The 13,097-nt window shown below is 37.5% G+C and overlaps 1 protein-coding gene across 1 annotated transcript in view; it reads left to right on the top strand.

Annotated features, from left to right (window-relative positions):
* The window catches only part of FBXO40 (F-box protein 40), a 58,279-nt gene extending 46,517 nt beyond the window's left edge, over nt 1-11,762 (top strand). The window contains exon 5 of the mRNA XM_074214636.1: nt 1,536-11,762. Within this exon, the coding sequence (XP_074070737.1) occupies nt 1,536-1,733 (198 nt within the window). The 3' untranslated portion in view covers nt 1,734-11,762. The remainder of the gene's footprint in view (nt 1-1,535) is intronic.
* The last annotated feature ends 1,335 nt before the right edge of the window (nt 11,763-13,097 follow it).

The following is a 13,097-nucleotide window of genomic DNA, read 5'->3' as shown; positions in this document are numbered from 1 at the left end:
TTCCTCATCTGTAAAATGATGAAGTTTGACTAAATAATCCATAAATTCCTTCCTGCTCCAAATCTATGATCCTATGATTCTCTCACATAATTTCCTATCCCATCTTTTCAGCTGCTTATAGGACATTTCCATATATGTGAACGTCCAGACAGTACCCCAACTCAATTTGTACAAAACAGAACTCATATTTCCTATAAAACTAAACTGGTTCCCCTTCCTAACTAACCCACTTCTTTCAAAAGTCTTCTAGAGCCTAGACACTAGGATAATTTTTTACTCTTCTCCTCCATTCTTCTATGTCAAGGAGTAGGGAAGAGGTCCAGTCCATAGGCCATACAAGGCCAACGAAATCATGTACTCTGGCACTGCCAAGGCAACCACAGACAGGACCCGAAATTCAATAAATCCAGGAGTTTTTTAATGGTGAATTAATTAAATATTTGATCAAATATAGCAAGTTAATTTTTAAATTTTGATTCTTGGCAGAAAAAATGTTCTCTACCTCTCTTCTGTGTAATCTATCTTCATATTCCATCATTTTTTCCTTTGAAATATCCATTATTATTAGCCCTTCATTTGCCATTCCCTCCAACTCTGTGGCCATGTAATTTCTTGAAAACCAACCAACCAACACCTACAATCTTTGTGTATATATGTTGTAAAGATCTTTTAAAGGTCTGAATAAATTAGGTTCTTTGATTCACTTTTGTTCATATACCTATTTGACCCTTCAAAGAAATTTTGAATATTGAACTTGATCCCACTACTCAAAAAATCTTTCTCTTGAAGGTAACACTTTGTTCAATTTAAGTGTGAATTTCACTACTTTGTGGTGTATGATGATTATACTATCTGGTCTCTGCAATGATTTCATTTGTCAGTTTGGTGGAGAATATCTTGTTTGTTCATTATTACTTACCTTAGTCAACTAATCAAAAGCATTTAGTGAACACCTATTATGTGATAGACTCTGTGGTAGGCACTCTGTGGAATACACCATACAATGTGAATGACTGGAGTGATGACTTCAAAGCAACAACTGAGTCAACAACAATCCAACTTCTGACATATAGTGGCTGTATGGCCCTGGGAAATCCATTTAATTTATTAGCGCTTAAGGCAACTTTCTAAGATTAAGTTGCAGTGATGTTGACCCTATACCATATACCCCAAGTTAGGTCCCACCTCCATTTTCATTATCATCATTTTGTTGTTGTTGTTGTTGTTGTTATTGTGTGTCCTCCCCAGGAGTGTGCTAGAGATGGAAAAATATGTTAGTTATGAAGATTCAACTTTAAAATATGCCCCACAGTACATTCCCCCACCCCAGATCCAGTTGTTACACATTTACTAGAATATTTCCAATCCTAGCTATCATTACCCCATCGCTGACTCCAAAAAATTTAAGCTCCTTGAGGGAAGAGATTGTTTTCCTTTTCATCTCTGTATATCTTCTATTTAGCTTATTGCCTAGTATTCAGTAGATGCCCAGCAAATACTTGTTGAAATGAATTGAATTTATTCCTTTCCAACAGATCTGGCAGTTCAGCAGCCTTTTCTCCAGAATTAACAGCTGGCAGTTTAATGAAGTAACTTCTATGTCAGAGCACTTGAAGACCTGCCCCTTCAATAAAGTGGAACATAGGACAGACCCAATTCTTTTGACCAGCATGTGTGAGCAACCCAAGAAAGCCAGGAAGAGTCTGGTCTCCACTTTCAAGCCTAGACCTTGAGGAAGAAATCCCTTAGAAGGTGTTTATTCTGGTGTTGTTTCTTTTTCCTCCAGCCTCCTGGAAGGAGAATGTGTAGCAATTTTGAGGATCAGCTTCTTGTGGAACACTGCTTTCTTAGAAACTTCAGCCAACTTACAAAGCTTAATTATTCTATGTTGTAGTTTTTTAGGTTTCCTATATTACCCCCACCTTCATCCCACAGTTAATTAATTTAATTTATTTTCTGTTTAAGAAATCAATCTAAAAGATAGCCATTGGAAGAGAAAACAGTTCATTAGGTAATCAGAAAATCAAGAAGAGATTACAGGCAATAGAAGAGGAGAAAGTAAATAAATTACCCAATGGGTACAGGACTGTTATCCTTCCCCATGAATAGGGTTAACCACCATTCATTCAGTCACATAGAAAAGTTCCCAAACTGTTTAAAACAGGTACAAGCTCCTGTTCACATCCAGAAAGAATGAATTGGGGAACTTCAGAGTTGTAGTGATTTGGAGAAGGGTCTCTATAAGTCTAGGGATAATGCAAGGACCACATATAGGTGGAACAAGCACTCAATATAGTTCTATGTTTAACTATGAACATTCATAGAAAGTATGTTGGGGATTCAGAGAGAGAGAGAGAGAGAGAGAGGAATAGAAGACAGAATGATGCTTATGAATAACAAAATGGAGATACTTTTTGAGAAGATATGATTGTTTTCAAATCTGGCATGAATAAATCACCATGATATATCAACAATAGGAGAAATGGAGAAAACCCATTTATAGGGGCAAGGGAAACCTGATTTTCCTTATTACAGCACAATACAATCCAACAAATATTTATTAAGTATAGTTCAAGAAATTGTACTAGATGTTAGGAATATGGAGACAGAATGAAAAATAATCTTTGTCCCTAAGGAACTTACAGTCTACTGATAGGGAACACAGTATTTAAGCAGGAAGTATACATGTAATCATTTGAGCAGGAAGAGAATGCTATTCCCCACTGCATTTACTGTATTGTATTTTTTGATACAAGGCACTATTTTCTAAGATTATAACCTCAGACTTATTTAAGACCTTTCTATAGTTAATTCAAGCAGTGAAAAAAAAGTTATTGAGAATTATAAGTGAACACATTAACAGTAAAGAATACTACTTTCCCAGTAAAGTTTACTAAGACAAAGAATGGAAAAAGTCATGGGCTTACTAAGAAGAGAATTGGGACTTGCACCAAGATGGATAAATTGCTGAGGAATTGAACAGGGATAGAGAAGTGGGAAAGGAAAAAGTTTCACACACAACATTTTGGATGCCTGAGGATGGTGAAGGGGTTTAGAGTTGGCCTGAGAGTGGGGAAAAGGGAAACAGGTCAGGAAAGATACACCAGTTCTATTGGCTGCCCACCTCTGTTGCACTTTGTAAATTGACTAGTATCATCAAAAATGTTAAGAACTTTAAAATCTATTTGATTCCTTAAGGTAAGTATATTTTAGAGTTGAGGAAAGGGAAGAAGAGAAAAGGAAGTTATTTAGAGATATTGGGGATCCTAAAACAGGATGATTGGTAGGGGAAGAGCTTCAATGAATAGGAGAAAGAGAATCTAGTATTAACCACAGATGAGTGGACTAAAAAAAAACTTTTTAAGTGAGAAGAGCAGGGAAAGTAAAGAAACTTAAGGGAACCTAAAATAGAATTCAGCCAGAATTAGAGAAAAGATTTAATTTTATAGCATGGGTTTTCAAATTGTGTGTGTATGTGTGTTTTGTGGGCCCTTTTGGCAGTTTGGTGAAACCTATGGACCTCTTCTCATAATATTTTCAAAGGCATGAAATAAAATTACAAAAGGAAGCAATTATATTAAAAGATAGTTATTAGTTTTTTAACAAGGTCAGAGACCCCAGGTTTCCTTGATGACTGTGAAGCTAAGAGAAAAAGCTCTGGCTTGGACTTGAGATGGAAATAAGAAGGGGTGAGGAGGAGAAGAGGGAGATTTAGGAAGTTTAGAAGGGAGGCCTGTTACTAGGTGAAACAATAAATCTGAATTAAATAAAGATATTGCTTGTACCTATAAATTACTTACATGTATGGAGTATTTCTGGGAATGCCACATGCTGTGTTTAATGAAGGAACTTGACATGCCAAATGATTGCCTGAATATGTCTTTTGGGAATGACCTGTCATGAAGATTATGGTTGTTAAAGAAGAGTCCCATTCCTGCCCTTATTCCTTTGAATTATTGGAGGGATGTGTGCTGATAAACATTTAACAACTGGACTCTCCAGGAAAAAAAAATTGTAAGAACATTTAATTTTAATCTGCATTAACACTTGCATAAGGCTAGACAATCAACAAAACAATACATCAAGTTCTTGTAGCCTCTGAAGATTTGTAAGGTGTCAATGTTCTCATTGAAAATTTCACAATGGAACACCAGTTGTTGGGGGTTGCCTTGATTAGTTTAATCATAGAACAGTGCCTAATTTGCTATCAGGTAAACTAAGTTTAAATTCTGACTTCCTTAATTACCTTTGTAACCTTAACTTCAGTTCCTGCTTACCCTATCTTTGGATTTAATAATAATAGCATTTATAAAGCATTTTATAAATATTATCACATTTTATTTTCATAATAATCCTGGCAGATAGGTGCTATTATTATTATCCTCATTTGAGAAATGAAGAAACTGAGGCAAATAGAGGCTTGTCCATGGTCAAGCAGCCAGTAAATATCTAAGGCTGCAGTTGAACTCAAGAATTCCTGAATACAGACTGAGTGGTCTATCTACTGTACTGTAGCTTCCTCTAACATCTAACTATAATCTCTAAGGCTCCTTCCAGGGCCCAATTCATCATCCTGTAAATTGCAGTGATTTTTGGTTATGTTTTTGAATGACTAGACTGAATGACTCAAAATAGGGGGAAAAAATCGACAGGATCATGGCCAAGAGGCAGAGTAAAAGACAAGGGAATCCTGACCCTAGTGAAATGCAGCTTCCTACTCTAAAAGACCTTGGAATATTTTATTTTGATAAGCAAAAGAGCTGGGGTTGCATCCAAGAATAACTTACCCAACAAAGTTGGGTCTAATCCTGAATGGAAAAAAATGGACATTTTGAAAAACTGAAAGACTTTTGAGTATTTGTAACAAAAAGACCAGACCTTAATAGAAAATTTGATAGAAAAGATCCAGAAGAAATATAAAGAGAACATTTAATAGTTGCTTTGCTGTGTGACTTTGGGCAAGTCACTTAACCCCACTGCCTAGCAAAAATGCCCCCCCCAAAAAAAAAGAAAAGAAAAAAGATTAATTATAAGGTATTTCTTAAGGTCAAACTGTTTACTTCATACATACATACATATATATATATATATATATATATATATGAAAATATTATCAGTGTTCTTAAAGTAGTTTGAAAGAAAAATTGGGGATGAGTTATGTATGATGGAGAATTCTAAAAAATAAAATTGGATAGGAAAAGATAAAGGAGAACAATTATATTATAAAAATGGAGCATGAAAGAAAGATGGAGGAAGTCAGTGGTAGGGTGAGGGCTGGTAATGTTGGAATCTTTTTAATTGCTTATCATTTATTTATCTTTTCTCCAGTTACATGTAAAATCAATTTTAAGCATTTGTTTTTAAAACTTTGAGTTTCAAATCCTCTCCCTTCTCCTTCCTCCCCCTCCTATTGATAAGGGAAGCAATTCAATATAGGTTACACATGTGTAGTCAAGCAAAACATTTGCATAATAGTTATATTATGAAAGGAAACACCAATTTAAAAAACCTTAAGAAAAATAAAGTTTAGGGGTGGCTAGGTGGCACAATGGATAGAGCACCCACCCTGGAGTCAGAAGTACCTGAGTTCAAATCTGGACTCAGACACTTAATAATTACCTAGCTGTGTGGCCTTGGGCAAACTATCTAACCCCATTGCCTCGCAAAAAAAAAATTAAAAAAAAACAAAATTTAAAGGGTATACTTCAATTATATAGAGACACCATCAGTTTTTTCTCTTGGAATGGATAGCATTTTTCATCATAAGTCCCTTAGAGTTGCCTTGGATCATTGTATTATTGAGAATAGTTAAGTCATTCATAGCTGATCATCTCACAATTTTGCTGCTACATTGAACACAGTACATTTTATTTTTCATCAGTTCATGTAAGTCCAGGTTTTTCTGAGAGCATCCTGCTCATCATTTCCCAAATTTCACAATTTGTTCAGCCATTCCTCAATTGATGGGCATCCCCTCAGTTCCCAACTACTTGTTACAAGAAAAGAGTTGCTGTAAATATTTTTGTATATAGAGGTCCTTTTCCTTTTTATTTTTTTGTCTCTTTTGATTTACAGATGTCAAAGTGGCATTCAAAGGATATGTATGATTCCATAGTACTTTGGACATAGTTCCAAACTTCTCTACAGAATGGTTGAATCAGTTTACAACTCCACCAACAGTGCATTAATGCCTCATTTTTCCCACTTACCCTCCAACACTTGTCATTTCCCCTTTTGTGTCTTATTAGCCAATCTAATAGGTATGACGAAGTGCCAGAATTGTTTTAATTTGCATTTTTTCCAATCAATATGAGCATTTTTTCATATGGCTATAGATAGCCTTGAATACTTCATCTGAAAACTTCATATCTTTTGATTATTTATTAATTGAGGAATGGCTCTTATTTTTTAATAAATTTGACTCTGTTCTCTATATGTTTGAAAAATGAGGCTTTTATCACAGAAATTTTCTTTAAATAATTTTTGCAATTACTGTTGCTAACTGTATTTCTCTCTATTCTGTTTTCCCTGTTTATTCTTTTCTTTCTCTCACCCTGTCCCTCCTCAAATGTTTTGCTTCCAACTACCCCCTCCTTCAATCTGTCCTCCCTTCCATCACCCCCCTCTTCTTTTATTCCCTTCCCTCCCTACTTTCCTATAGGGTAAGATAGATTTCTATGCCTATGAGACATTCACTCCCCCTCTTTCCCTTCACTGTAAAAAATGTTTCCTTCCTTCCTTTATGTGAGATAATTTACACCATTCTACCTCTTCATTTCTTTTTCTCTCAGAATATCCCTCTCTTACCCCTTAATTTTATGTTTTTAAATGTCATCTTTTCATATTTAGCTCACACCTGTGTCTCTTGCCTATTTATACTCCTTCTAATTGCACTAATAATGAGAAAGTTCTTATAAGTCATCTTCCCATACAGTAATGTAAAAATCTCAACATCATTGAGTCCCTTATGATTTTCCTTTCCTGTTTATCTTTTTATGCTTCTCTTGAGTCCTATAATTGAAAGTCAAAATTTCTGTACAGCCTGAGTGGATTATGCTCTTCTCTTACTGTTGTGTAGAAGACTTTGCCTTTTGTCAACCTTCCAAGTTGTCTTGAGCTGGAAAATCTTCTCTCTCCATATTTTTGTGAGTTCTGCCAGTCTAGAATTTGTTTAGAACCATTATTTAAAAGTATTTGGAGGGGCAGCTAGGTGGCACAGTGGATAAAGCACTGGCCCTGGAGTCAGGAGTACCTAGGTTCAAATCCGGCCTTAATAATTACACTTAATAATTACCTAGCTGTGTGGCCTTGGGCAAGCCACTTAACCCCATTTGCCTTGCAAAAAAAAAAAACTAAAAAAAAAAAAACAAAATAAAAGTATTTGGAGTGACTTGGGGGAAGCTAAGGTGAGTCCCTGTCTTTATCCTGCCATCTTGGCTCATCCCTGGTGTAGAAGTCTTCTGAAAATGTATGGAGGAAAGAAAACTGGGGGATAGGATCAGGGAGGGACTTTGGGCAGGGTCTGTAGTTTTCAATTTGGGAGGGTGGAGGGAGAAGATGGGAGAACTCTTGGAGAGATGGTTAGGATGGGAAGTGAGGGTGGAGGAAGATATAAGGGAACAGGGATAGGGTGAAAAGAGAGGCCAAGGAAGAAAATAGTAAGTAAAAATAAGATGGAGGAAAATTCACAAACAGCAATTATAACTTAAAATTCAAAATTGAGAGGATGCTCATAAATTAGGGAAATGCCTGAACAGCTTTGTGATGGAGAATTACTGTGCTATGTGAAATGATGAAAAGGCTGGTTTCAGAAAAGAAAATAACAAGGAAAGACCTATATGAACTGATGCTAAGTGAATGAGAAGAATCAGAAGAACATTGTGTAGAGTAAGACCAATGTTATAATGATGATCAATTGTGAAAGACTTGGTGTCTCTGATCAACTCACCAATCTAAGACATTTCCAAAGGACCCATGATGAAAAAAATGCTATATGTAACCAGGGAGAGATTTGATGAACTCTAAATGCAAATTGATGAATATTTTCTCACTTGATTTTTTTTTTTATTTTTTGCAGTATGGCTAATATGGAAATGTTTTGAATGATTTCACATTTATAATTGCTTGCTTTCTCAGTGCATAGGAAAGGATTAGGAAGGAGGAAATTTGTAACTTAAATATTTTAAAAATAAAGGAATAATAAATTGGGGGGGGTTAAGATAACACTTCATAGGAAGTTAAAGGTAACAAGTTGCGGGAGGCAGAGCCAGATGGCAGGACTGTGGGATAGTAGAAGAGCTGGGGGTGGGAAATCAGGCTAAGGTAAAAGTCCTCCAAATCAGAGTTTCCTTCACACTCAAACCCTTGATTTCAGTTATAAACATCATATGGCTAATTTCCAAATCTGTAGCTCCACTCCTGAACTCTGGTCCCATATCTTCAACTGCCTACTGGAAATTTCTATTTGAGTATCCCATCATCATATTAAATTCAGCACATATTCCATGAGAAGATTGGAGAGGAGGGGGGAGGAAGGAAGGAAGGAAGGAAGGAAGGAAGGAAGGAAGGAAGGAAGGAAGGAAGGAAGGAAGGAAGGAAGGAAGGAAGGAAGGAAGGAAGGAAGGAAGGAAGAGGAGAAGGGGAAATAAAGAAAGGAGTAAAGGAAGAGGGAAAGGGGGAATGGGGAAAAGGAAGAAAGAAGGAAAGCTAGAAAGGGAGAAAGAAGGAAAGAAGCCAAAGGGCAAAGAAAGAAGAGAAAGAGGGAAAGGGAGGAAATGGAGAAAAGAAAGAGAGGGGAAGGGGAAAGGAAGAAAGAAAGGTGGAAAGGAAGGAAGAAAGAAAGCTCCCATTCTCACCTTCTCTTTTGTTTCTGACATGAATGAATACCATTTTTGGAAGAACTTCAACCTCAGAACAGGTTAAAAAAGTTTGGAGGATCTCTAAGGAAAAATGGGAAGAGTAAAGGAGAGTGTTTTGATTATTGGCACAGTAGCCTGGATAGGTGGAGCAGAAATAGAAGCTACAATCATTTCATAACATCTTCATGGACTAACAATGTAGAAATCATCTAACCATCTGATGGCCCAATAATAGTCCCCAATCCCTATGTAAGGACATAGTATAGCAGATAGTGTTGCCCACTTCATTCATTGCTGTAACAATTATTTGCTCTCTTTGATTAAAAGACTGCCATTTTGTCTAAAAAAGGACTACTTTCACAATTTTAAAAATATTTTGTCTCTTCTTTTATACTTCCCTTGAACATGGAGTATTTTATTAATCTGATAATAAACATTTCTATTGAATTCCAATCTTCCTCCTTTCTCCCTTAATGAATCCTCCTCTTTCTCCATTTCCTCTTTCTCTACTGTTTGCCGTAGAATGCTGCTGATTGTCTATATACTCTATATACTCTAAGAGGACCTAAAGGGCCTGTACCCAAAGGATCTAAATGGTTATCAATGAAAGCAGATTCTTCAGCAGGAAAAAAAAAACCCAACAAAAATCTCTTTATTTTGGTTTAACCTCTTATTTTTAAGCCATTAAGTTATTCCTTCTCCCACCTCCACCTCCCCTCCCCCAACCCCACCAAAAAAATGTTACATTATTTATGTTTTGCGTCCTTTGTGAGGTGAGTTAAAGATTGTTCTGTATTATAAATAAAGCTAACCTGCGTACTTGCATGGAAGTGATGGAGGGTAGCAGGTAGTGTTGAAGGCACTTTTACATTTTTTACATAGTAATGAACTGAATCTGAGATTGACTGACTAGAGAAATGAGTTTATTTGATATAAACTTCCCCAAATTAAATCCAGTTCATACAAAGAAAACTCTGAGACATGCCAAACACAGAACCATAGGATATCATCAGAGCTGGAACTGTCTCTTCCTTTTACAGACAAGGAAACTGAGGCCTGGAAAGAGTACCTAACTTTCTCAGGGTTACAGAGTACATGTAAAATGAAAACTTTGAACTAAATAATCTCTAAGGACCTTTCTAATTCTGATACTATATGTTCTTCAGTGGTCTGAAATGACTGAACAACACCAAGGGCAAATTATTTGCTAGGACAATAGATTTAAATAAATCTAAAATTATGGTGAAAATATAAATATGGATGAAAGAACTAAACTAAAAGCAAAAGTACTTTAGGAGTCATTGCATGAAGGAATCCTAACTTCCCTAGCAACTGGTCATCGAGACCTCCTATAGTGGCTCACTCTGCCAATTACATTTTTGAATAGCTCTAATTTTAAAAAATTATTCCTGGACAGGAGAAGATCCTCTCTTAGGTGCTCTCTCTCTGATATTTCCAAACTTATAAAATGATGTCTCTAACTAAATTTTTGAGAGACAGAATCCACAGAGGGATCCAGTGAGGCAGTTCTCCAGCCCAAGGTAACCTGGAAAATAGTGGAAAGGCTATGGAGTTAGAGGTGCGGCCACCAGAGAGAGAAGGAACTTCAGCCTCCTGGAGGCAGCCCCAGGGCATTGGGAGCCACAGACAGTTAGTTTCCTGATCTACACCCTGGGGAGCACCGGGCACAACTTGGAAGATCAACTGGGGGCCTCTGCCAGAGCAAGCATGTGATGCCCAGCCCTCAGAGCATTCAGTGAGCCGCCCAGATCCAGGAACCAAAAGCAGGTGGAGCTGGTAAGCAGGAGCCCTCAGGCTTGAGTGCTGAGCCTAGGTAGGCGTGTGAAGAGAGACTGCCCGGTCTGTCCTCTATCACTGGAACAAGACTCTGGGGCTTTAACCACATTCAGATCCTGATTGCAGGCCCCCATAGAACAGCAGGGCCCCCCACCCCGACCTCAGCTCTGTGGCAGAGGGGTGTATATGTGGTCATTCATAGACCAGGAGGGAAGACTGAGCTTCACACATAGAGATCCTAGTGGGGGGGGGGGGGTGTGTCGCAATACTCAATCTGAAGATGAGGAAGTACAAGCTCCTGAATCAAAAGACTGCAAGAAAAATGGAAATTGGGCTAAGGCTATGGCAGAACTGAAAAAAAATTTTGAAAATCAAGTGAGGGAGATAGAAGAAAAATTGGGAAAAGAAATGAGAGAGATGCAAGAAAAACATGAAAAAGAAGTCAGCAACTTAGTCAAGGAAATAAAAAAAAAATGCTGAAGAAAATAGCATGCTAAAAACCAGCATAGGTCAAATGGATAAAATAGTTCAAAAAGTTATTGAGGAGAAGAATGCTTTAAAAAAGCAGAATTGGCCAGATGGAAAAAGAGATTAGAAAGCTTTCTGAGGAGAACACATCCTTCAAATATAGAATAGAACTGAGGGAAGCTGTTGACTTTATGAGAATTAAATACACAATACTTCAAAACCAAAAGAATGAAAAATTAGAAGAAAATGTGAAATATCTCATGGAAAAAAAAACAGCTGATATGGAAAACAGATTCAGGAAAGATAATTTAAAAATTATTGGGATACCTGAAAGTCATGATCAGGAAAAGAGCCTTGACATCATTTTTAAAGAATTCCTACAGGAAAATTGCCCAGATATCCTAGAAGTAGAGGGCAAAACAGAAACTGAGAGAATCCACCAATTTCCCTGAGAAAAAGATCCAAAAAAACCAACCCCCAGTAATATTATAGCCAAGTTCCAGAACTCCCAAGTCAAAGAGAAAATATTACAAACAGCCAGAAGGACACAATTCAGATATCATGGAGCTGCAGTCAGGATCACACAGGACTTAGCAGCAACTACATTAAAAGCTCATGGGGGGCAGCTAGGTGGTGTAGTGGATAAAGCACCGGCCCTGGAGTCAGGAGTACCTGGGTTCAAATCCGGTCTCAGACACTTAATAATCACCTAGCTGTGTGGCCTTGGGCAAGCTACTTAACCCCATTTGCCTTGCAAAAACCTAAAAAAAAAAAGAAAAAAAAAGAAAAGCTCATAGGGCTTGGAATATAATATTCTGGAAGGCAAAAGAGCTTGGAATGCAACTGAGAATCAACTACCCAACAAAACTGAACATCCTCTTCCAGGGAAAAAGATGGACTTTCAGTGAACCAGGGGAATTTCAAATGTTCCTGTTGAAATGGCCAAAGCTGAACAGAAGGTTTGATCTTCAAATACAGGACTCAGGTAAAGTATAGAGAGTAGAGGAGAAGGGTAAAATATGAGGGATTTAATGATGATGAACTGCATGTATTCCTGCATAGAAAAATAATACTGATAATACTCATATGAACCTTCTCATTTAATAGAGCAGGTAGAAGGAGCTTTTATAGATGAGGCACAAGAGAAAGCTGAAAGTGTAAAAATGGAGTCAATGGATAAAAGGGAAATGTAATGAGAGAAAGAGAAAGGAGAGATGGAATAGGCTAAGATATTTCATATAATAAGATTTTTTATTACAATGAGCTATTGCAATGATATGGAAGGGGGGAAGGCAAGGGGGAATGAGGGAACCTTTGCTCTCATCAGAGGTGGCTAGGAGAGGAAACAGCATATATACTCAATAGGGTATAGAGATCATTTAGAGTAAGGAGAAAAGGGGGACAGGGGGAAGGGGGGAATGTGAGTGATGGAAGAGAGGGTGGAGCATGGGGGGAGAATGGTCAGATATAGCACATTTTCTTTTTTACTTCTTTCAAGGGGCTGGGATTGGATGGCCTGTCCAGGACCATAGGGCCAGGTGGATCCTGGGCCTAAGGGATGGTATGTGGGCTCAGGGCCTCTTGGCCCCAGGACCAGGGATCTGTCTGCTGCGCCACCCAGCTTTCCTACAGCACATTTAAGAAAAGGGACAGAGTGAAAGGAGATAGAAAATATAGTATATGGTACTAGGGAAGTACGAATGGAGGGAGTTGTGATTAGCAATGGCAACAGTAGAAAAATATGGAAGTAGCTTTTGTGATGGATTTATCATAAAGAATGTGATCCACCTGTGACAGAGTTGGAGGTGTTGGAACACAGACTGAAGCACATTTATTATTACTATTATTATTATTATTATTGTTGTTGTTGTTATTATTATTTTGGAGGGGTTGCAGGGCAAATGGAGTTGGGTGGCATGCCTGGGGCTACACAGTGGGGTGATTGTTGGGTGTCTGGGGTTGGATTTGGACCCG

The sequence above is a fragment of the Macrotis lagotis genome, chromosome 1 (genome assembly GCF_037893015.1).
Source record: "Macrotis lagotis isolate mMagLag1 chromosome 1, bilby.v1.9.chrom.fasta, whole genome shotgun sequence".
Taxonomy (NCBI): domain Eukaryota; kingdom Metazoa; phylum Chordata; class Mammalia; order Peramelemorphia; family Peramelidae; genus Macrotis; species Macrotis lagotis.
This window is presented reverse-complemented; position numbering and strand designations above follow the sequence as displayed.